This window comes from Mauremys mutica, chromosome 2 (assembly GCF_020497125.1).
Source record: "Mauremys mutica isolate MM-2020 ecotype Southern chromosome 2, ASM2049712v1, whole genome shotgun sequence".
Classification (NCBI taxonomy): domain Eukaryota; kingdom Metazoa; phylum Chordata; order Testudines; family Geoemydidae; genus Mauremys; species Mauremys mutica.
In genome coordinates this window covers 206,519,176-206,536,683 of record NC_059073.1, presented here as the reverse complement: position 1 = coordinate 206,536,683, position 17,508 = coordinate 206,519,176, and the positions used below count along the sequence as shown (strand labels likewise).

Below are 17,508 nucleotides of genomic sequence, written 5' to 3'. Positions count from 1 at the left end.
CCTGCTACCGTTGTCCAGACTGTCATGGCTGGGACATTGAATTCCCCTCCACTACAGAGACTTTTGAGGTGGCGCAAGACCTTATTTGCCTGACGGCACCTTCTCCTCCAAGGAGGGATGAGGCACTGGTGATAACCCGGCCTCCTATCCCATCTAGGGGCAAGCCGGCCCTGATGTCACACCGCTCCCCATCTCTGCTGCATCACTCCCCGATGCTGACCGCCCATGTGGGGGGACGGCATCAATCTCCAGAGACTCGGCACCACTCCTTGGCACCACCCAGAACTGCTCCTCAGTGGTCTTCCTTTTCAGAGACCTCGGAGTCTGAGGCGGAGTCCTAGTGCTCAAATAGGTCCAGCAGCAGGAGGTCTAGATCCTCCAGCGCCCTGGCCACCGCAATCGCAACCACCAGGTCAGTGGCCTTTTAGGCCCAGAGAGTCCAATCATCAAGCACAGGTCAGAGCCAGGCTTCAAGATCCAGGTCGGTATTGGTCGTGTCACCATCCTTCGCCCCCTTAGAGCAGCTGGCACCCAAGACTATGCTGATACCTCTGCCTGCTGCTAAGTACTCAGTGCTGCCGACCATCCTGGTGTTGGCCTCGTGGTACCAACCATGGCACTGGCGATAGAGCAACCTAACGAACAGTACAACCCTCTTGGTGCCGAGGGCAAAAACCAAGGCCACGTGCCAGTGCTATCGTCCTTGTCCTCCCCAGATGAGGCCGTTGCGGGCACTTCAACAACCCCAGCCTTGGAGGATAAAAGGATCCTGCAACAGTTGTTGCGTAGGGTGGCCAAGACTTATCAACCAGGACAAGTCTATAAATGAAACCACAAAAACTTTGCGGCATACTCCGGTTTCTTTGCCTCCTACAGCTAAGAGAAATGAGAGATGCTATTTCAAAGGGATACGAGCATTTCTATTCTCATCCTCCACCCGACTCTTTGGTGGTGGATGCTGCAAACCAAAGGAAGCATCATGGGTTTACAGCTCCGCATTTCAAACCAGCAGGCCATCATTAGTACCTACTCCTTTAACACCTGCAGAGCGATGGCCAAGTTTGACGAGCTGTTACCACCAGTCTCCCACTTCGAATTTAATGCCTTGGTAGAGGAAGGCAAATTAATTTCTAAGGCCTCCTTGCAGTTGGCTCTTAATGATGCCAACGTGGCCACCCGAACCATGGCTACCGGGTGACCATGAGAAGATCCTCTGGCTTCAGGTCTCACGAAGTCCAACAGACCATTCAAGATCTACCCTTTGAAGGTCAGGCCCTATTCTCTGAAAAGACAGACAGGAAACTGCACAGTTTAAAAGACTCGAGGGCCGCCCTCAAGTCCCTGGGCATACACTCCCCTCCCCCCCGCTACACAGCGCAGGCACTTCAGGCTGCAGCCTCCTCTGCAGTTTTGCCGCACCCGTCCTCAGGCCAGGGCTCTGGCTCTGGCCAATCCAAGTCACCTTTTAGTCCTAAACCAGCCTTTTGAAGGTGTGGTCGAGGATGGCACACCAGAACAAGAACTGGATCTACCCCGCCTCACCTTTTCGTCCCAACTGTCCCCTTTCTACCATGCATGGTCCTATATCACTTTGGACCACTGGGTGCTCTGCACGGTAGAGAGGGAATACTCCATCCAATTCTGTGCTTGCCCCATGTCACTCCCCTTCCCCGCCCCCCTTCAGGGACCCCTCTCACGAGCGACTCCTTATACAGGAGGTGCACTCACTCCTTTTGCTAGGGGAAGTGGAAGAGGTTCCTCAGGAGCAGAAGGGCAAGGGTTTCTATTCCCGGTATTTCCTAATACCGAAAGCCAAAGGCAGGCTGAGGCCTGCGAGAACTAGACCTGCGAGAACTCAACAAGTTCATGAAGAAGCTCAAGTTCCGCATGGTCTCTTTGGCCTCCATCAGCCCTTCATTGGATCCAGGAGACTGGTATGCAACCCTCAACTTGAAGGATGCGTAATTTCACATAGCAATAATTCTGTCCCACAGAAAATACCTCAGGTTTGTGGTGAACACCACTCACTACCAGTTTACAGTCCTTCCATTCGGCCTGTCGGCAGCACCTCCAGTATTCACCAAGTGCATGGCAGTTGTGGCTGCATTCCTGCACAGGCGGCAGGTACAGGTGTTCCAGTACCTCGATGACTGGCTCATCAAGGGCCGCTTCAGGTCTCAAGGGGATGCACAAGTCGACTTCATAAGAATGACGTTCGACGAACTGGGCCTCCTTCTGAACTAGGGGAAATCAAAGTTGTCCCCGGTTCAGAGGATAGAGTTTATAGGGGTAGTACTGGACTCAACACAAGCCAGGGCATACCTCCCAAAAGCAAGGCTTCGGTCACTTGGCGACATCGTACGAGGTCTCAGGCAGTTCCTCACCACCACAGGAAGGAACTGCCTGAAACTTCTAACTGTCAGACTCAGACTTCGACCTCTTCAGTCGTGGCTAGCGTTAGTGTATTGGCCTGCCTGGGACAGCTTGGACAGAATCATAACCCTGTCTCGCCTGGTACTCGACTCCCTCCTGTGGTGGCTTGGCCAATAGGTGGTATGTGCAGGGGTCCCCTTCACCAGCCCCCAGCCATCCCTCTCGCTAGTAATGGATGTGTCAGCCTTAGGCTGGGGAGTACAACTGGAAGACCTCAGGACACAAGGCCTCTGGTCTCAGCCGGAACTCGCTCTCCACATCAATGTAAGAGAGCTGAGAGCGGTGCGCCTTGTATGACATTTTCTGAGCCCACTTGGCAGGGAGATGTCTGTCATAGCTGATATACAACACCACAGTGATATTTTATATCAGCAAATGGGGGGCGGGGGGGATGCTTCTCTCCTCTGTGCTGTGGGACTTCTGCTTAGACCATTCGATACATCTGCAAGCATCGTACCTCCCTGGAATACAGAATAAGTTGGCGGACTATCTCAGCAGGTCGTTCCCTTTGCCCGGACGTTGCAAACGCAATCTTCCATCAGTGGGGTTTTCCCCAGATAGACCTGTTCGCCACGTGATGCAACAGGAAGTGCCAGCAGTTTTGCTCCCTCCTGAATCAGAGCCCGGGCTCCATCGCAATCGCGTTCTGCCTCCCCATGAGGAGGCTATCTTCTCTATGTGTTTCCACCTATCCCTCTTATTCACAAGGTGCTCCTCAAGATATGGAGGGATCAAGCTTCGGTGATATTGATAGCCCCCGCCTGGCCTCGCCAGCACTGGTACACATCACTCCTGGAAATGTCCGTGGAAGCTCCAGTCATCTTGCCGCTCTTCTTAGACTTACTAACTCAGGATCATGGTCGGCTTCAGCACCCAAACTTCGAGTCGCTGCACCTCATGGAAGCTCCATGCTGAACCCGACGGAGCTCTCTTGCTCAGACCTGGTTAGACAAGCCCTCCTTGGCAGTAGAAAGCCCTCCACCAGGGATACTTACCTTGCTGCGCTGACCGGATTGAAAATCTCTTCCACTTGGCATCATTTGTCCCTGACACTCACCTCTCTGCCACTTATATTGGACTATTTTCTCCATCTCAAGAATCAGGGGTGGTCCATGTTGTTAATAAGGGTTCACTTGGCCGCCATATCTGCCTTCCATCCAGGCTCAGATCAACCATTTCCTCAAAGGTCTCGACAGGTTATATACGGAAGTCAGGCAGGTGGTCCCAGTCTGATCATTTCCAGACTGACAGCACTGCCTTGCTAGTGGTGTGCTCCGTGCTCTACCTCTCGTACAAGGTGATATTTCTGGTGGCAATAACCTCAGCCAGGAGGGTGTTTGAGCTCAAGGCCCTAACATCAGAGCCTCCTTACACCATGTTCTATAAGAACAAGGTTCAGCTCAGGCCACAGTTTTCTTCCCGAAGGTTGTCTCCCAGTTTCATATCAACCAGGACATCTTCCTCCAATGTTCTGTCCTAAGCCGCACTCGAGCAGCAAGGAGCAGAGGCTTCACTCTTTGGATGTCTGCGGAGCGCTTGCCTTTTATACAGGGGCGGCCCTAAGTATTTTGCTGCCCCAAGCACTGCAGGCAGGCTGCCCTTGTCGGCTTGCCTGCGGGAAGTCCCCGGTCCCGCGGATTCGGCGGCAGCCTGCGGGAGGTCTGCCGAAGCCGCGGGACCAGCGGACCCTCTGCAGGCATGCAGCCGAAGGCAACCTGCCTGCTGCCCTCGCGGCAACCGGCAGAGTGCCCCCCGTGGCTTGCCGCCCCAGGCACGCGCTTGGCGTGCTGGTGCCTGGAGCCGCCCCTGCTTTTATATCGAAAGAACATAACCATTCCAGAAGTCCATTCAACTGTTTGTGGCTGTGGTGGACAGAAGGGTCTTCCAGTCTCTTCCCAACAAATTTTGTTGTGGATTATGTCCTGCATTTGATAGTGCTACAACCTGGAACGGGTGCCAGCCCCTCCAATCACTGCACACTCCACCAGGGCACAGGCTTCTTCAGCAGCTTTCCTGGCTCAGGTTCCTACCCAGGAAATATGCAGGGCAGCAAGTTGGTCCTCCATACACGCTTTCGCTGCACATTATGCAATTACCCAGCAGGCCAGAGACGACGCGGTCTTTGGTAGAGCTGTGCTCCAATAGGTGAACAACTCTGACTCCGCCTCCTGAACTTGGGCTTGTGATTCACCCGATTGGAATTGACATGAGCAAGCACTTGAAGAAGAAAAAAGTTACTCATCTTCTTGTAACTATTGTTCTTTGAGATGTGTTGTTCATGTCCATTCAAATACCCTCCCTCCTACCCCTCTGTCAGAGTACCTGTCAAGAAGGAACTGAGGTGGGGTTGGGTTGGCAAGGCCCTATATTGGGCACCATGAAGTTGCAACTCCAGGGGGGTGCCCAGATACTGCTAGGGGGAAAATCTTCCAGCTCTCGTGCACACGGTGTGCGCACACCTGATTGGAATGGACATGAACATCAGATCTTGAAGAACAAAACTTACGAGAAGGTGAGTAACCGTTTTTTCTCTGCACAGCAACAGGGGAGAAAAAATCTTTTAAAAAGAAGAAATTGTAAAATCACAAAAATACCCTGATACTACTTTTAATTAGGGTTTTGTTATGTTTCTAATTCAAATTGCATCTGACCCTCTAAATGTTAGAGGTATTTCATCTGGAATTGGTAGCAAAAGTATAGGAGTTGTATCAAAAGAATTTATCTTTGCATCAGTAAAAGGCCACTCCTTGCCTCTGTGTTGGTCCTGACTTTGTTTCATTTCTGTATAATTAAATATCAAATGATCTACAGAGTGCATTCTAAAGCAGGAAGTAGGACCAGGTGAGTGAAGTTGTTTCTACATTGGCTCAGTGCCACAGCCCTATGCATGAAAGCTAAATAGTTGACTTTCTGTCATTTCATTACCACAGCAACAGGTCATTAATGCATATTTTGAAGTAAGAGAGATTGCTGCAAAGCTAGCATAGCAACAAAGCAGCTAAACCTGTTAGGTGTATATCCTTGGGTTTTATGGCCAGAAACATACTAAAAATTTGAGTTGGAATTACCAAATGTATTTCAAAATGAGATTACCGTAAATTTACTATAACATATTGGGCCTGGTTTTCCTGTGCAGGTTATGAGTAATTCACAGTGTAGGAGTTACTAGTGTCCAGTGAAATCGGGAATTAGGCTAGTTGTTTGGAGAGACATTTATTAAAAATGGCTTGGAGAGACATTTATTAAAAATTCTACTAAGCCCCTACCCAATCTCTTTAGAATGCAGTGAAATCTGTAAAAGGGACTGGCCGTTTTTAGTACCTAACTCCTTTTCTCAAGAGACTACTCCATATTTTTAAGTACAGTTCTGTTTCATTTTATTATTATAAAGTCAGTAACCAATTTTAGTCACTCTCAAGACAGGGTTCCCTTCATAGTGAAATGTTGTGAACTGCAAAACAGAATTCTTCTAATGAGTGCTTTGCCTTTGCTGTATCTATAAATTAGCAATTAACAGTTAGTGGCAGTAATATATCTGTTTGCATAATTATTAAACGCTGTCTAGCTTTGAAGTAAACCCTACAGCTTTAATGAAAAGCTCTTTTTTTTTTTTTTTAGTGCCCTTTATCATGTCATAGCATAAATATTGCTTATTGGGCACCTTTGCACAGAGAGAAAGTGAGTTGTTTACTAGTTACTAGAACAGTTTGGTCACAGATTTAGACAAAAAGACTTCATCTCTACTTACAAAAGTTCTACTTACAAAAGTGTAGACCTGGTAGAAAGTGCAGTTCCTTCAGAAAGGCTTTTGTAAATGAGAGTAATGTTGAAAAAGATGACTACAGAGCTGAAAATACAAAATGTTGATGTATCGTTCTGTTGATGGCTGATGAAGCTTTTTCTTTCTTTTCTTAGATACTGTGTTTTTCCACTTGCCACCAAGATGTGGAGATCAAACCACAATATATGGTGTCTCTTGCTATAGGCAGATTGAAGCCAAGGTAATTTATAGTTGCAAATATGCAAGAGTAAAATTGTAGGTTTGATACAGAAATGAATGGGTGAAATTCTATGACCTGCATTATGCAAGAGATCAACCCTAACTGATCAGAATCGTCTCTCTGGCCTTAAAACCTATGAATCTGCAGAGTAGGCACGTTTAGAGCTGAAGAAGTCTCTCTTTTCTTTCACCACCAAGAACACTGTGGTTCACATCAGTCTCCTTACACGTCCCATTATAGGTTTTGGTTACAGCGAATCTACCAGGCAAGAACTCCCAGAAGCTGAAGTAAACTGGAAGAATCTGTCAGGCTAGCTAAGAATTTATATTGCCAGAGAAGTGGAACTCATTGCTGAAAGCAGGTTTAAATTATTCCAGTAACAGATCTTTGGGTACCTGTTGCACAGACACACAAATTCTTCCTTCATGTATCTCCTTTATTTCCAGAAAAGATATTGGGCTCCTTTGCAAAAAGTAAATTTTCAAGGTGGATCAAAATTCTCTTTTACACAGTTTTCCATTACATGTAGTTCTCTATTGTCCAGACCAGTTAGATTTTCAGGGAAGTATTTTTGGGCAGTAAGGGGGTTGTAGTGTGTATTGTCCCACTCTTTGAGAAAATTGTCTTGTACTTGATCTGATATATGTGCAATGTGCCAAGATTTTAAAAAGTGATGGGCACAATATAAATGTTTGTAGTTATAATTACTCCCTAATGTTATTACACGCTTATTTTAAAATATGTATAATCTTTCCATTGACATGCAACAACCTTGAATGTCTAATTGGTTTTAGAAGGCGTTCTGGATAACTTTTATGTTCAGAAGTCTTAAATGACATGTTGTGCACTGTATTTATATTGTCCCCCAATCACATTTGGATTATTTTTAAAGTCTGTTTATTAATTCTCGTTTGAATTAACTTTACAATATTAAATGCATAATTGCAATTCTATTATTATTATTGTATTGACTCTGGTTTATTCAGTATTTGTGCAATAGGCAATTATTGTGGTATCCTGTGGTTAAAGTCTCTCTGTATTTAACTGTACAGAACTTAGTTTTATTATACTGTTGATTACAGTTTCTGCTGTTTACTAACCATTAAGAGGGTAAATAGAATTTAAATTGAACTGTTTTGGAACAAGTGGAATATAAAGCAATATGTGTTTTATGTAGCAACAACTTCAGCATTCTGCCCAGTCTGGCTTTTTGATAGGTATGTGGGCTGTAATCCACATTCTTGCTGTTTTGTACAACATAAGAGAATCATTTGGCTATATGATTTCTCCCTCTACCCTTTCTAGGCCTGCTGATAAATGTTAGAACTATTTGTTCTAGCTGCGAGAGCAGCTGATTCCACAGGTGTTGCCACTTCCATTTACAGCTGGCTAGAAGAAAATGCCAGAACATGAAACACTCTTTCCAGACAAAAGCTTTTCAACTGGTCCCTTTGTATAGCTATTGAGTCAGAGAAGGAGGAGGGAGAGGTTGTGGCTTTTTGCTTGTCAAATCACCCTGAGCTAAACATACCTGTTTCTTCCCCATCCCATTGCCTTCTATTTATGCTGGTGCCTTTTAAACAGTCTTTAGTACCAAAGACTGTGCTTGTCATCTCGGTAATACTCGGTAATACTCTGCCGACATGCTGTCTAGGCAAATGCAGTCTAGATAAAATTACTATAAAGTTGTTGCATAATTGGTTGAAAACTTATGCTCAGAGTAGTTTTCAATGGTTTTCACTGTCAAACTGAGACGGCATATCTAGTGGAGCTCCATCGGGATCTGTCATGAGTCCAGTATTATTTAATATTTTCATTAATGACTTGGATAATGGAATGAGACTCTGCTTATAAAATTTTCAGATGACACCAAGCTGGAAGGGGTGCAAGCACTTTGGAGGGCAGAATTAGAATTCAAAATGACTTTGATAAATTGAAGAATTGGTCTGAAATCAACAAGATAAAATTCAATAAAGGCAAATGCAAAGTATACATTTAGAAAGGAAAAAATCAAACACACAACTATAAAATGGAGAATAAACTGGCTAGGAACTACTATCCCAGTAAAGAATCTGGGGTTATAGTGGATCACAAATAGAATATATGACAACATTGTGATGCAGCTGTGAAAAATGTCATTCTGGGGTGTATTAACAGACCATCATATGTACGACATAGGAAATAATTGTTCCAATCTGCTCTGCACTGGCGAGGCCAGGGTTGGAGTATTGTGTCCAGTTTTGGGCACCACGTGCTAGGAAACGTGGACAAATTGGAGAGAGTCCAGAAGAGAGCAACAAAAAATGATAAAAAGATTTTAAAAACCCTGACATGTATAAAGATTAAAACAACCTGTGTGTGTTTAGTCTTGAGAAAAGAAGACTGAGAGGGACGATCTGATAACCGTCATCAAATATGTTCAGAGTTGTTACAATGATCAGTTGTTCTCCCTGTCCATTAGAGGTAGGACAAGAAGTAATAGGCTTAATCTGCAGCAAGGGAGATTTAGGTTAGATTTTAGAAAAAAACTTTCTAACTATAAGGGTTACCAAAGGAGGCTGTGGAATCCCCATCTTTGAAGGATTTTAAGAACAAGTTTGACAAACACCTGTCAGAGGTTGTCTAGGTATACTTAGTCCTGCCTCAGCATGGGGGAGTGCGGGCAGACTAGATGGCTTCTTGAGGTCCCTTTCATCTTAACATTTCTATGATTCTATTTGCAACTGCTGTCTGCACAGTGAGTTAAGAACACAACTGTGACCAATTGTTCTGACTATTTGTAGTGTTGCAAAGCATATTGCCTTAAGGTCTGATACTGCACCATTGAAGTCAATGGAAGTTTCAGTGACGGCAATGTAGGGGGGGCCATAGACAACAATGAGTTAGGCCGAGTGACATGCTGTCTAAGAATTCACAAAAAATGTTTTATTCTACAAGCATATGAAAGCCTTGCATGTAATTAATCTGTTCATGTCGGCTGTTGTCTTGTTTTGCTGGCAAGGCATGCAGTGCTCCAAGTTACATCACATTGCCTAGGCAACATTACTGTAGGCAGCTGACTTCCTGACCAGCTGTGCACTGGAAAAAGTAGCTCAGGCATGAAAGTGTAGAATTGAATTGTCTGTGATTGAACACAGCTAGCAATGTCAAATCCTCATCAGGATGGAAAGTTTCATGCCAAATTTGTTCACTAATTCATTTAGTGCAAGAGACTACAACAGAAACAGACATTATAAATAATGGAAGCCCAAAGCAAAATTGCAATTAGTGATCGGAAACTGTGTTTCGGTGAAGCTGTGTACAAATGTGAATGGATCTGAGAGTGTGTGAAAACAAACAAGCTATACTACTGACCCTGTCTACTTTTTCATCAATTAAAAGAATGTATGGAATAAGGCAGGATATAATGACCTAAAGAACCATTATAAAGCTTGTGGTTGTCATTAGTAGCCAGCAACACCTAGCAGGCTGTATACAGTTACGAATATTTGGACAAGATTGCACTGATCTTCAGTTAGATGAGCTATGGAGAAGTGCTGTGAGACAACACAATAAAAAGACTGTCAGAATAAGGCTCTTTGCAAAGACTAATTTGTGTTTTATTTAATCTCAGAGAACAAGAGATGGTGTTTTGTAGGGATAACTAAACAGATAACTCCCTGAATCGGGGCAATTATGTAGAAACCTTAGAATTAGTCAGGGAATTCGATCCTTTAATCAAGCAGCACTTGGGAACTATCTACTTTATTTTCTGGAACATCAAACAATTCAAAATAACCTCATCAAAGTGGTAAGTAATATCCAACTTAATGGCATTGCCAAAGAAATTGAGGAAACACCATTTGTTGCTATTTTACTTGATGGAACGTCAGTCCCAATAAGTCCAGCTTTTGGCTGTACTGCATTATGTGACCAAGAATGGTGATATTGAACACTTTGTTGCTCTTAATGATGTTAGTAACAATCGAACTGCAGTTGACCTTTGCCAGCATGTTGAAAATGTGTGCCAGAAGTTTAAATTTGTTGACAAGGTTTGTAGCTCAGACATATGGCAGTGCAGCAGTAATGGCAGGTGACATAGGTAGACCTCAGAAACATTGCTATGTCCGTGTTTTAAATCTTGTCTTCAATTTTGCAGCAAACACTAGCAGACTGATTTTATTAAAAAATGTAGAAGGAATATCTCTGTGTTTTTTCCCTCTTAGTCTTCAAAGGACTGAACTTCTTGGAAGCCTAGTTAAACAGAGACAGCTTTCTGTTTGTACCACAAGGTGGAATTTTCATTCAAGGCTTGTACAAATTGTAAAATGAGTAGAGAAGCTCTGACTGAACTCTTCAAAAGTGTGGTACAGAATCCAGTAGCTTGGGATGCTCAGTCTTTTCACTCAGCTATGGGTTTGCTGACTGTGGTTGATAATTTTCAGTTTGTGTTTTCTCTTTTGCCTCTACAACAACATTTTTGAAGTGACAGAAGTGATGTTTCATGTTCTTCAAACCAAGATGTATGATATTGGGTTTTGTATTCAGCAGACTTCTGAGACGTTAGAGAAAATTAGTCGAAAGCAACAAATTTTTGACAAGTTTTGGAAAGAGGTGTCAGAGTTAGGTGCATGTGAACATTGAAGGGAAAAAAGAGCAAGTGAAGGCCAAGCAACATATAAACGTCTCTTCCTTGAGGTTATTGACAATGTCAGAGAATAGTTATTGTACAATTTGAAAGTGTAGAGAAACTTTAATTTGTACAATTGCTGAATCCAAAACAATTCAAGGAGTTCCAGACACATTTTCTGGTTGATGCTCTCGAATCTCTGGAAGAAGCATCTTATCCAAATATTTTTGACATTAATAGATTGCATTCCAAGCTGTGTGCTGCGTACAAATGAGAACAGTGGCAAGAGAAAAGTGACTTGAATAGAACTATTCGTGTGCTGGATTTACAAACTTGCTTCTCTAAAGTCAACAAATTGGCTACCTTAATTCTGACTATTCCCTACTCTGCAGCCACAGTGGAAAGATCTTTTTTCAACTTTAAAGCACATTTAGACATTTACATGCATCACCCAGAGTGGCCAACACCTGTCCAGCTTGGTTTCACTGTCCATCGAAAAGGAACTGCTCAGGTACTTGTGCAGCTTACCAGATTTTTATGACTTTGTCACTGAGGAGTTTTGTACAAAAGATAGAAGAACGGATTTTTAATTTCAGTAGAAATGTTAGGTAATCGTGTATTAGTCTCAGGTTTCATTATATTTGGCTTACTAGTATTTGGCAAAAAATGTATTTGATTTATTAATCACAGTCTGTACATTAGAAAAAAAAACTTTTTATCTGTCATCTAAAAAGTTGTTGCATATCTTATTAAAAATGTCATTTGCATGCCACTGGGTAGGCCAATTTTCAAATAGCACATTCTGGGTTTTGTTTTGATCAGTGGTGGTTTTCTGGTAACTGGCTTTAAAAATATTTTTTAAAATACATACAATATTTTTACATATTATACTTTTCTTTTCTTAGGCACTGAAAGTGCGGCAAGCAGATGTCACCCGAGAAACGGTACAGAAAAGTGTCTGTGTTCTAAGTCAGCTGGTAAGAGAGCGACTAACAAAACTTTTTTTTAAAGAATACACACAGAAAACTGGTTTGACAAATTTTTGTTTGGAAACTTTCATTATTTTAAATGTTCTTTGTTAGAAACACTTTAAAATGTAACAAAAAGAGCATTGAAATCACAGCTGTGTTAGAAGGCCAAGGCACTCAAATTTTATTATAATTTCTTCAACTGGAGAGACAAGGTGAGGAGGTTATATCTTTTGTTGGACCAACTTCTGTTGGTGAGGGAGACAAGCTTTTGAGCCACAAAGAGCTCTTCTTGAGGTTTGGGAAAGGTTCTCCCAGCTTTTGCTGTGACACTAGGAGTTCCTTCTCCAGACCTGAAGAAGAGCTGTGTGTGGCTTGTCTCTATCACCAACACAGGTCAGTGCAATAAAAGATATTATCTCACCCACCTTGTCTCTCCAATATCCTGGGGCAGACAAGACTACAACTACATCGAATGGAAAATGCATGCACTTTATCGTGAGTCTTGATATGATCTATTTGCATTTTTAATAAATGTTCCAAGAAGCATATCAGTAAATTGTATATTCCATTCAGTGTATGTATCCATGCTAGCTTTAGTGTTGCTACTAAAAATAGTGAAACCATAATAGCACAGGTTTCAGTGCAGGCTGTATGAGCATGCTGGGAACCCTGGGTATATACTTACCTTGCTACCCATGCCGCTGTGTCTTCACTGCTAGCTAGATTTAAGATAGCATGGGATGCCAGCCCATGCTTTAACCATGCTTCCAATTGAAGTGTAGATATATCCATGGTGATACTAGTAATCTTATAGTGTAAGTTATCAGATAATGAAAAACCTAGCAATGGACAACTGTGAAATGAAGTGGTTTTTTTTAGCGGTTAGTGTAGTATGTTATGTGGAATATGATGTGTCTTCAGAATATATTCGGTGTAGGTCTCAGTTATCTGGGGGTCTCCATTGCAATGCAGGCTGCTTTTTGCAGTCAGACTACGCAACTACACTTTACAGGCAGAGAAAATAATTCTTTACTGAGAGATTAATTCAACTGCATGAGCAAGATGAAGCAGGAAAGTTCCCGCTTATTCTATCCCCACAACACTACTGGCAGGATATTGAGTGGTGATGATGATGCCCTGCCAATGAAACACAAAATAAAGTTGTTACCTAATTAAAATGCACAGTGAGGGCTTTTGTCTTCAAAAATTACACTTCCATCTAGTGGGGTATCTATCTGTATTAGAACACGAGGACAGTTGGGGGGTATGGAGGAAGAACACTGGAACTAGAAACCAGCAACAAACGTGCTTTTTTCATCTGCCGTTCATTCATGACCTAACATGTCCATTTCTCTGTCTCACAAGCCTTTGTATGGATTACTTCAAGCAAAGCTACAGCTCATTACTCATGCCTATTTTGAAGAAAAAGACTTCTCACAAATTTCAATTCTTAAGGTAACTTTTCAATATATACTACTACAGTATAATGCCCCTTGTGTATGACCATAAATTTTAAGTTATAAACATTCTTTAATCAATGTATCTTGTATGTATTGCATTTTCTTAGGTGATACTTCTATTCAGCTATTTGAAATAATATATTATCCTAATATGAATCTGAGAAAGAAACAGATTTCTGATTAGTGAAATATCTAGGAACAGTATCTTCAATGACACCCTTAAAGTAACAACCCAGTTATAAGCAAAAATGTTCTTTTGTCTGTCCATCTCTTTGAAACAAATTATTTTATTTATTCTGGTCCCTTAGGTAGCTCCTTAGAACAGGTGTTACTCATCAGATGTGGTATTCATGTGCCATTAATATTTTTTATTTAACTTTTACAGGAACTTTATGAGCATATGAATAGCTCTTTGGGAGGAACTACACTGGAGGGGTCACAAGTTTATCTTGGTAAAGGGGTGTTTTTAAAAGTAATAATATATAATGTTATATCAGCCAAATCATTCCCTCTGAACTAGTTTTTTTATGTGCATTAAAATTTAGCACCACAGGTTTATGTACCTGCATGGGACTTTATTATTTTCCCTCTCATTTATGGAGTTAAATAATTTTCAGGTAAACTACCCTTTATCTATTTTTCCATAATCTGGATCTCATTTTAGGTTGTAATCCATGATACTTCAGTCATGCCTCTTGATAGGATATACATTTAATGCAGTGTTTTTCAAACTTGGGACGTCGCTTGTGTAGGGAAAGCCCCTGTTGGGCCGGGCAGGTTTATTTACCTGCCACGTCCGCAGGTCTGGCTGATTGCGGCTCCCATTGGCCGCGGTTCACCGCTCGAGGCCAATGGGAGCTGCTGGAAGCGGTGGCCGGACCTGCGGACGTGGCAGGTAAACAAACCGACCGGGCCCACCAGGGGCTTTCCCTACACAAGTGGCATCTCAAGTTTGGGAAACACTGATTTAGTGAGTGAGCTGTTCAGCTCCTTCTGTGAAAACTATGCTTTTTTGAAAATTTTAATTGTGGGGGAAATTTTCAAGAGCATAAATGGCAGTTAGGAACCCAGTTCCTTTTGACTTCCAAAGGGAGTTGAGCACCTCACTGCCCAGTATGCCTTGGAAAATCTCCCCCAACATCCTTTGCTCCACATACCATAGGAAGAATTGTGATCTAGAAAGAGAACTAAAAGTCGTTGTTTAATCAAATGCTCCCATAGGGAAATGCTTTAGCCAGCTGGCTTCAGTATGAAAGTAAATAGCCATCCTCTGCAATGCAGAGTCTCCATCTTACTTTCAACTCTCCTTCTTAGAAGGAAGAGAAGGTGGTTTGAATTCTTTTAATGAAATCACCAGCATGTTTTCCATGAGAATGGGAAATCGTGTGTCACTTTAGCTTATGAAAATTTGGTCAATAGAAAAATGGGGGACAGGAAGAAAGGAGTTGATACCCCTTGCAAAGCTTCACTAATAGATTTATTCTCAATGTTTTAGGTCTGTCTCCCCGAGATCTTGTCCTTCAGTTTAGACACAAGGTACGCTTTCTTCATGTGGCTAATAAAGTACAGAAGCAGCATGCTTTTTTTACATGGTAAAAATGTAGGTTGCATGATGAGCAACTGACAGCTAAGCATGTGCACACATACACTTCTTCATATTGTAAGGTCCAGACTCTCTGCTGTACCTAGGGGGTGCTGCTAAGGAGCTGGATACAGCCTCCTGGGACTTTCTGGCCTCAGATGCAGGTTGGTGCAACCTGGGGGTTGTTGTTTGAGGAACCATATACCCTCTGGAGATATGTTCCAGCCACTCACCCTTCCTGCCACCACACACTACCCATATTTCCTTGCCAGGAGTTGTGGGGAGGGAGATGTAGCAACCTGCTCTGTTGGCTCTACCCTTGATAGGGATTCCCTCTTTCCTCCCCTCCCTCCCCTACTAGAAGTATCTCCAGTAGGCAGGTTTCAAGTACTCGTCACTTCCTTTATGCATATATCACACAAAAAAACAACCCACCAAAAAATAAACAAAAAAACACATACACCAAGGAGTAGGAAATGGTGGTGCCACCCCACTTAAACCTGTTATCCCAGTGGTTAGAGGACTTATGTAGGATGTGGGAGACTCAGGTTCAAATCCCCACTCTGCCTGGTAGGAGCAGGGTCTTGAACCTGACTCTCCCACATCTTGGATAGGTGCCCTAACTGCTGGACTATAGAGTCATTCTCATTCTCTCTATGGCTGAATTAATATTTTGTTGTTTTATGTGAAGTGGAACAACTTCAGTAGTAGAGATTGAGAGAAACTTGCCTCAGAATACACCATAGTGCAGTGGTTAGAGCACTCCTCAGGAAGTAAAGGCCTGGGTTTATGTCCCTGTTCCTCTCAGGCAGAGTAGGGATTTGAGATCAGGCCTTCCACCTCCTGGGTAAATGCCCTAATCCCTGGGCTATTGTATAAATTGTGGGGATTAGGAATGCTTAGAGCAGTGGTGGGCAACCTGCGGGCCGCATGTGGCCCATCAGGGTAATCTGATTGCAAGCTGCGAGACATTTTGCTGATGTTGACCATCTGCAGGCATGGTTCCCTGCAGCTCCCAGTGGCCGCGGTTTCCTGTTCCCGGCCAATGAAATAGCTAAGGGAAACATTTTTAATGAAAGATGAATTTACGTATATTACACACGTGTACACACATGTAAATGTGTGGTTTTTTCCTGTTTGTTTTTCACCCACCATGTTAATTTTCTCTTCTTATTTTGCAGATCTTAATTCTTTTTAAATTGATTCTTCTAGAGAAAAAGGTAGGGTCTGTGGGATGAAGGAGAGGATTGAAATGGAGATGTAATTGTTTATATGACTCTATAGAGAGTATGTTAGTGAAAGATAAATACTACACTAAATATGTCTGGAGTAAAACCCAATGCTCAAGTATATTTACATGCAGGTATAAATAAAACTGGAAAACTTTATCCCCTTGAGTAACAGCTCTGTGTATGTGTTGGTGTATAAATTCTGCTCACAAACTGTCAATAATGGAAAAAATTAATAGTTACTCTACAGCAAAAGCAAGTAAAATTTGGTAAACTTGGGCAGGGAAATTTTCATAACAGTTTTTAAGGGATGGAAGTACATATCACGAAAAGCCACTGTGAGAATTGGTACAAATGATAATGAGAAATGGCCAACTGCATAAGGGAATGGATGGGAAATATCAGGACCTAAATAAAAAGAACAGGAGTACTTGTGGCACCTTAGAGACTAACAAATTTATTTGAGCAAAAGCTTTCGTGGGCTACAGCCCACTTCATCGGATGCATAGACTGGAACATACAGCAAGAAGATATTTATACTTACAGAGAACATGAAAAGGTGGAAGTAGCCATACCAACTGTAAGATTCTGTAAGATTGCCAACTCTGTCCACATATCTATTCAAGTGACACCATCATAGGACCTAATCACATCAGCTGTGCCATCAGGGGCTCATTCACCTGCACATCTACCAATGTGATATATGCCATCATGTGCCAGCAATGCCCCTCTGCCATGTACATTGGCCAAACCGGGCAGTCTCTACGCAAAAGAATAAATGGACACAAATCTGAAATTAGGAATCATAACATTCAAAAACCAGTGGGAAAACACTTCAACCTCTCTAACCACTCAGTGACAGACTTGAAGGTGGCAATTTTACAACAAAAAAACTTCAAAAACAGAATCCAAAGAGAGACTGCTGAACTCGAATTAATATGCAAATTAGATACAATTAACTTAGGTTTGAACAGAGACTGGGAATGGTTGGGCCATTACACTAATTGAATCTATTTCCCCATGTTAAAGATCCTTCTATGGGTCATCTCGATTATCACTTCAAAAGTTTTCTTCCTCCTGCTGATAATAGCTCATCTCAATTGATTGGCTTCTTACAGTTGGTATGGCTACTTCCACCTTTTCATGTTCTCTGTAAGTATAAATATCTTCTTGCTGTATGTTCCTGTATGCATCTGATGAAGTGGGCTGTAGCCCACGAAAGG

At 42.6% G+C, this 17,508-nt stretch overlaps 1 protein-coding gene across 1 annotated transcript in view; it reads left to right on the top strand.

Moving 5' to 3' along the window:
- The window catches only part of AVL9 (AVL9 cell migration associated), a 78,709-nt gene that overhangs the window by 27,363 nt on the left and 33,838 nt on the right, over nt 1-17,508 (top strand). Inside the window, exons 3-8 of the mRNA XM_045006161.1 lie at nt 6,349-6,434; nt 11,949-12,020; nt 13,380-13,469; nt 13,860-13,926; nt 14,970-15,010; nt 16,238-16,276. Of these exons, the coding sequence (XP_044862096.1) occupies nt 6,349-6,434; nt 11,949-12,020; nt 13,380-13,469; nt 13,860-13,926; nt 14,970-15,010; nt 16,238-16,276 (395 nt within the window). The remainder of the gene's footprint in view (nt 1-6,348; nt 6,435-11,948; nt 12,021-13,379; nt 13,470-13,859; nt 13,927-14,969; nt 15,011-16,237; nt 16,277-17,508) is intronic.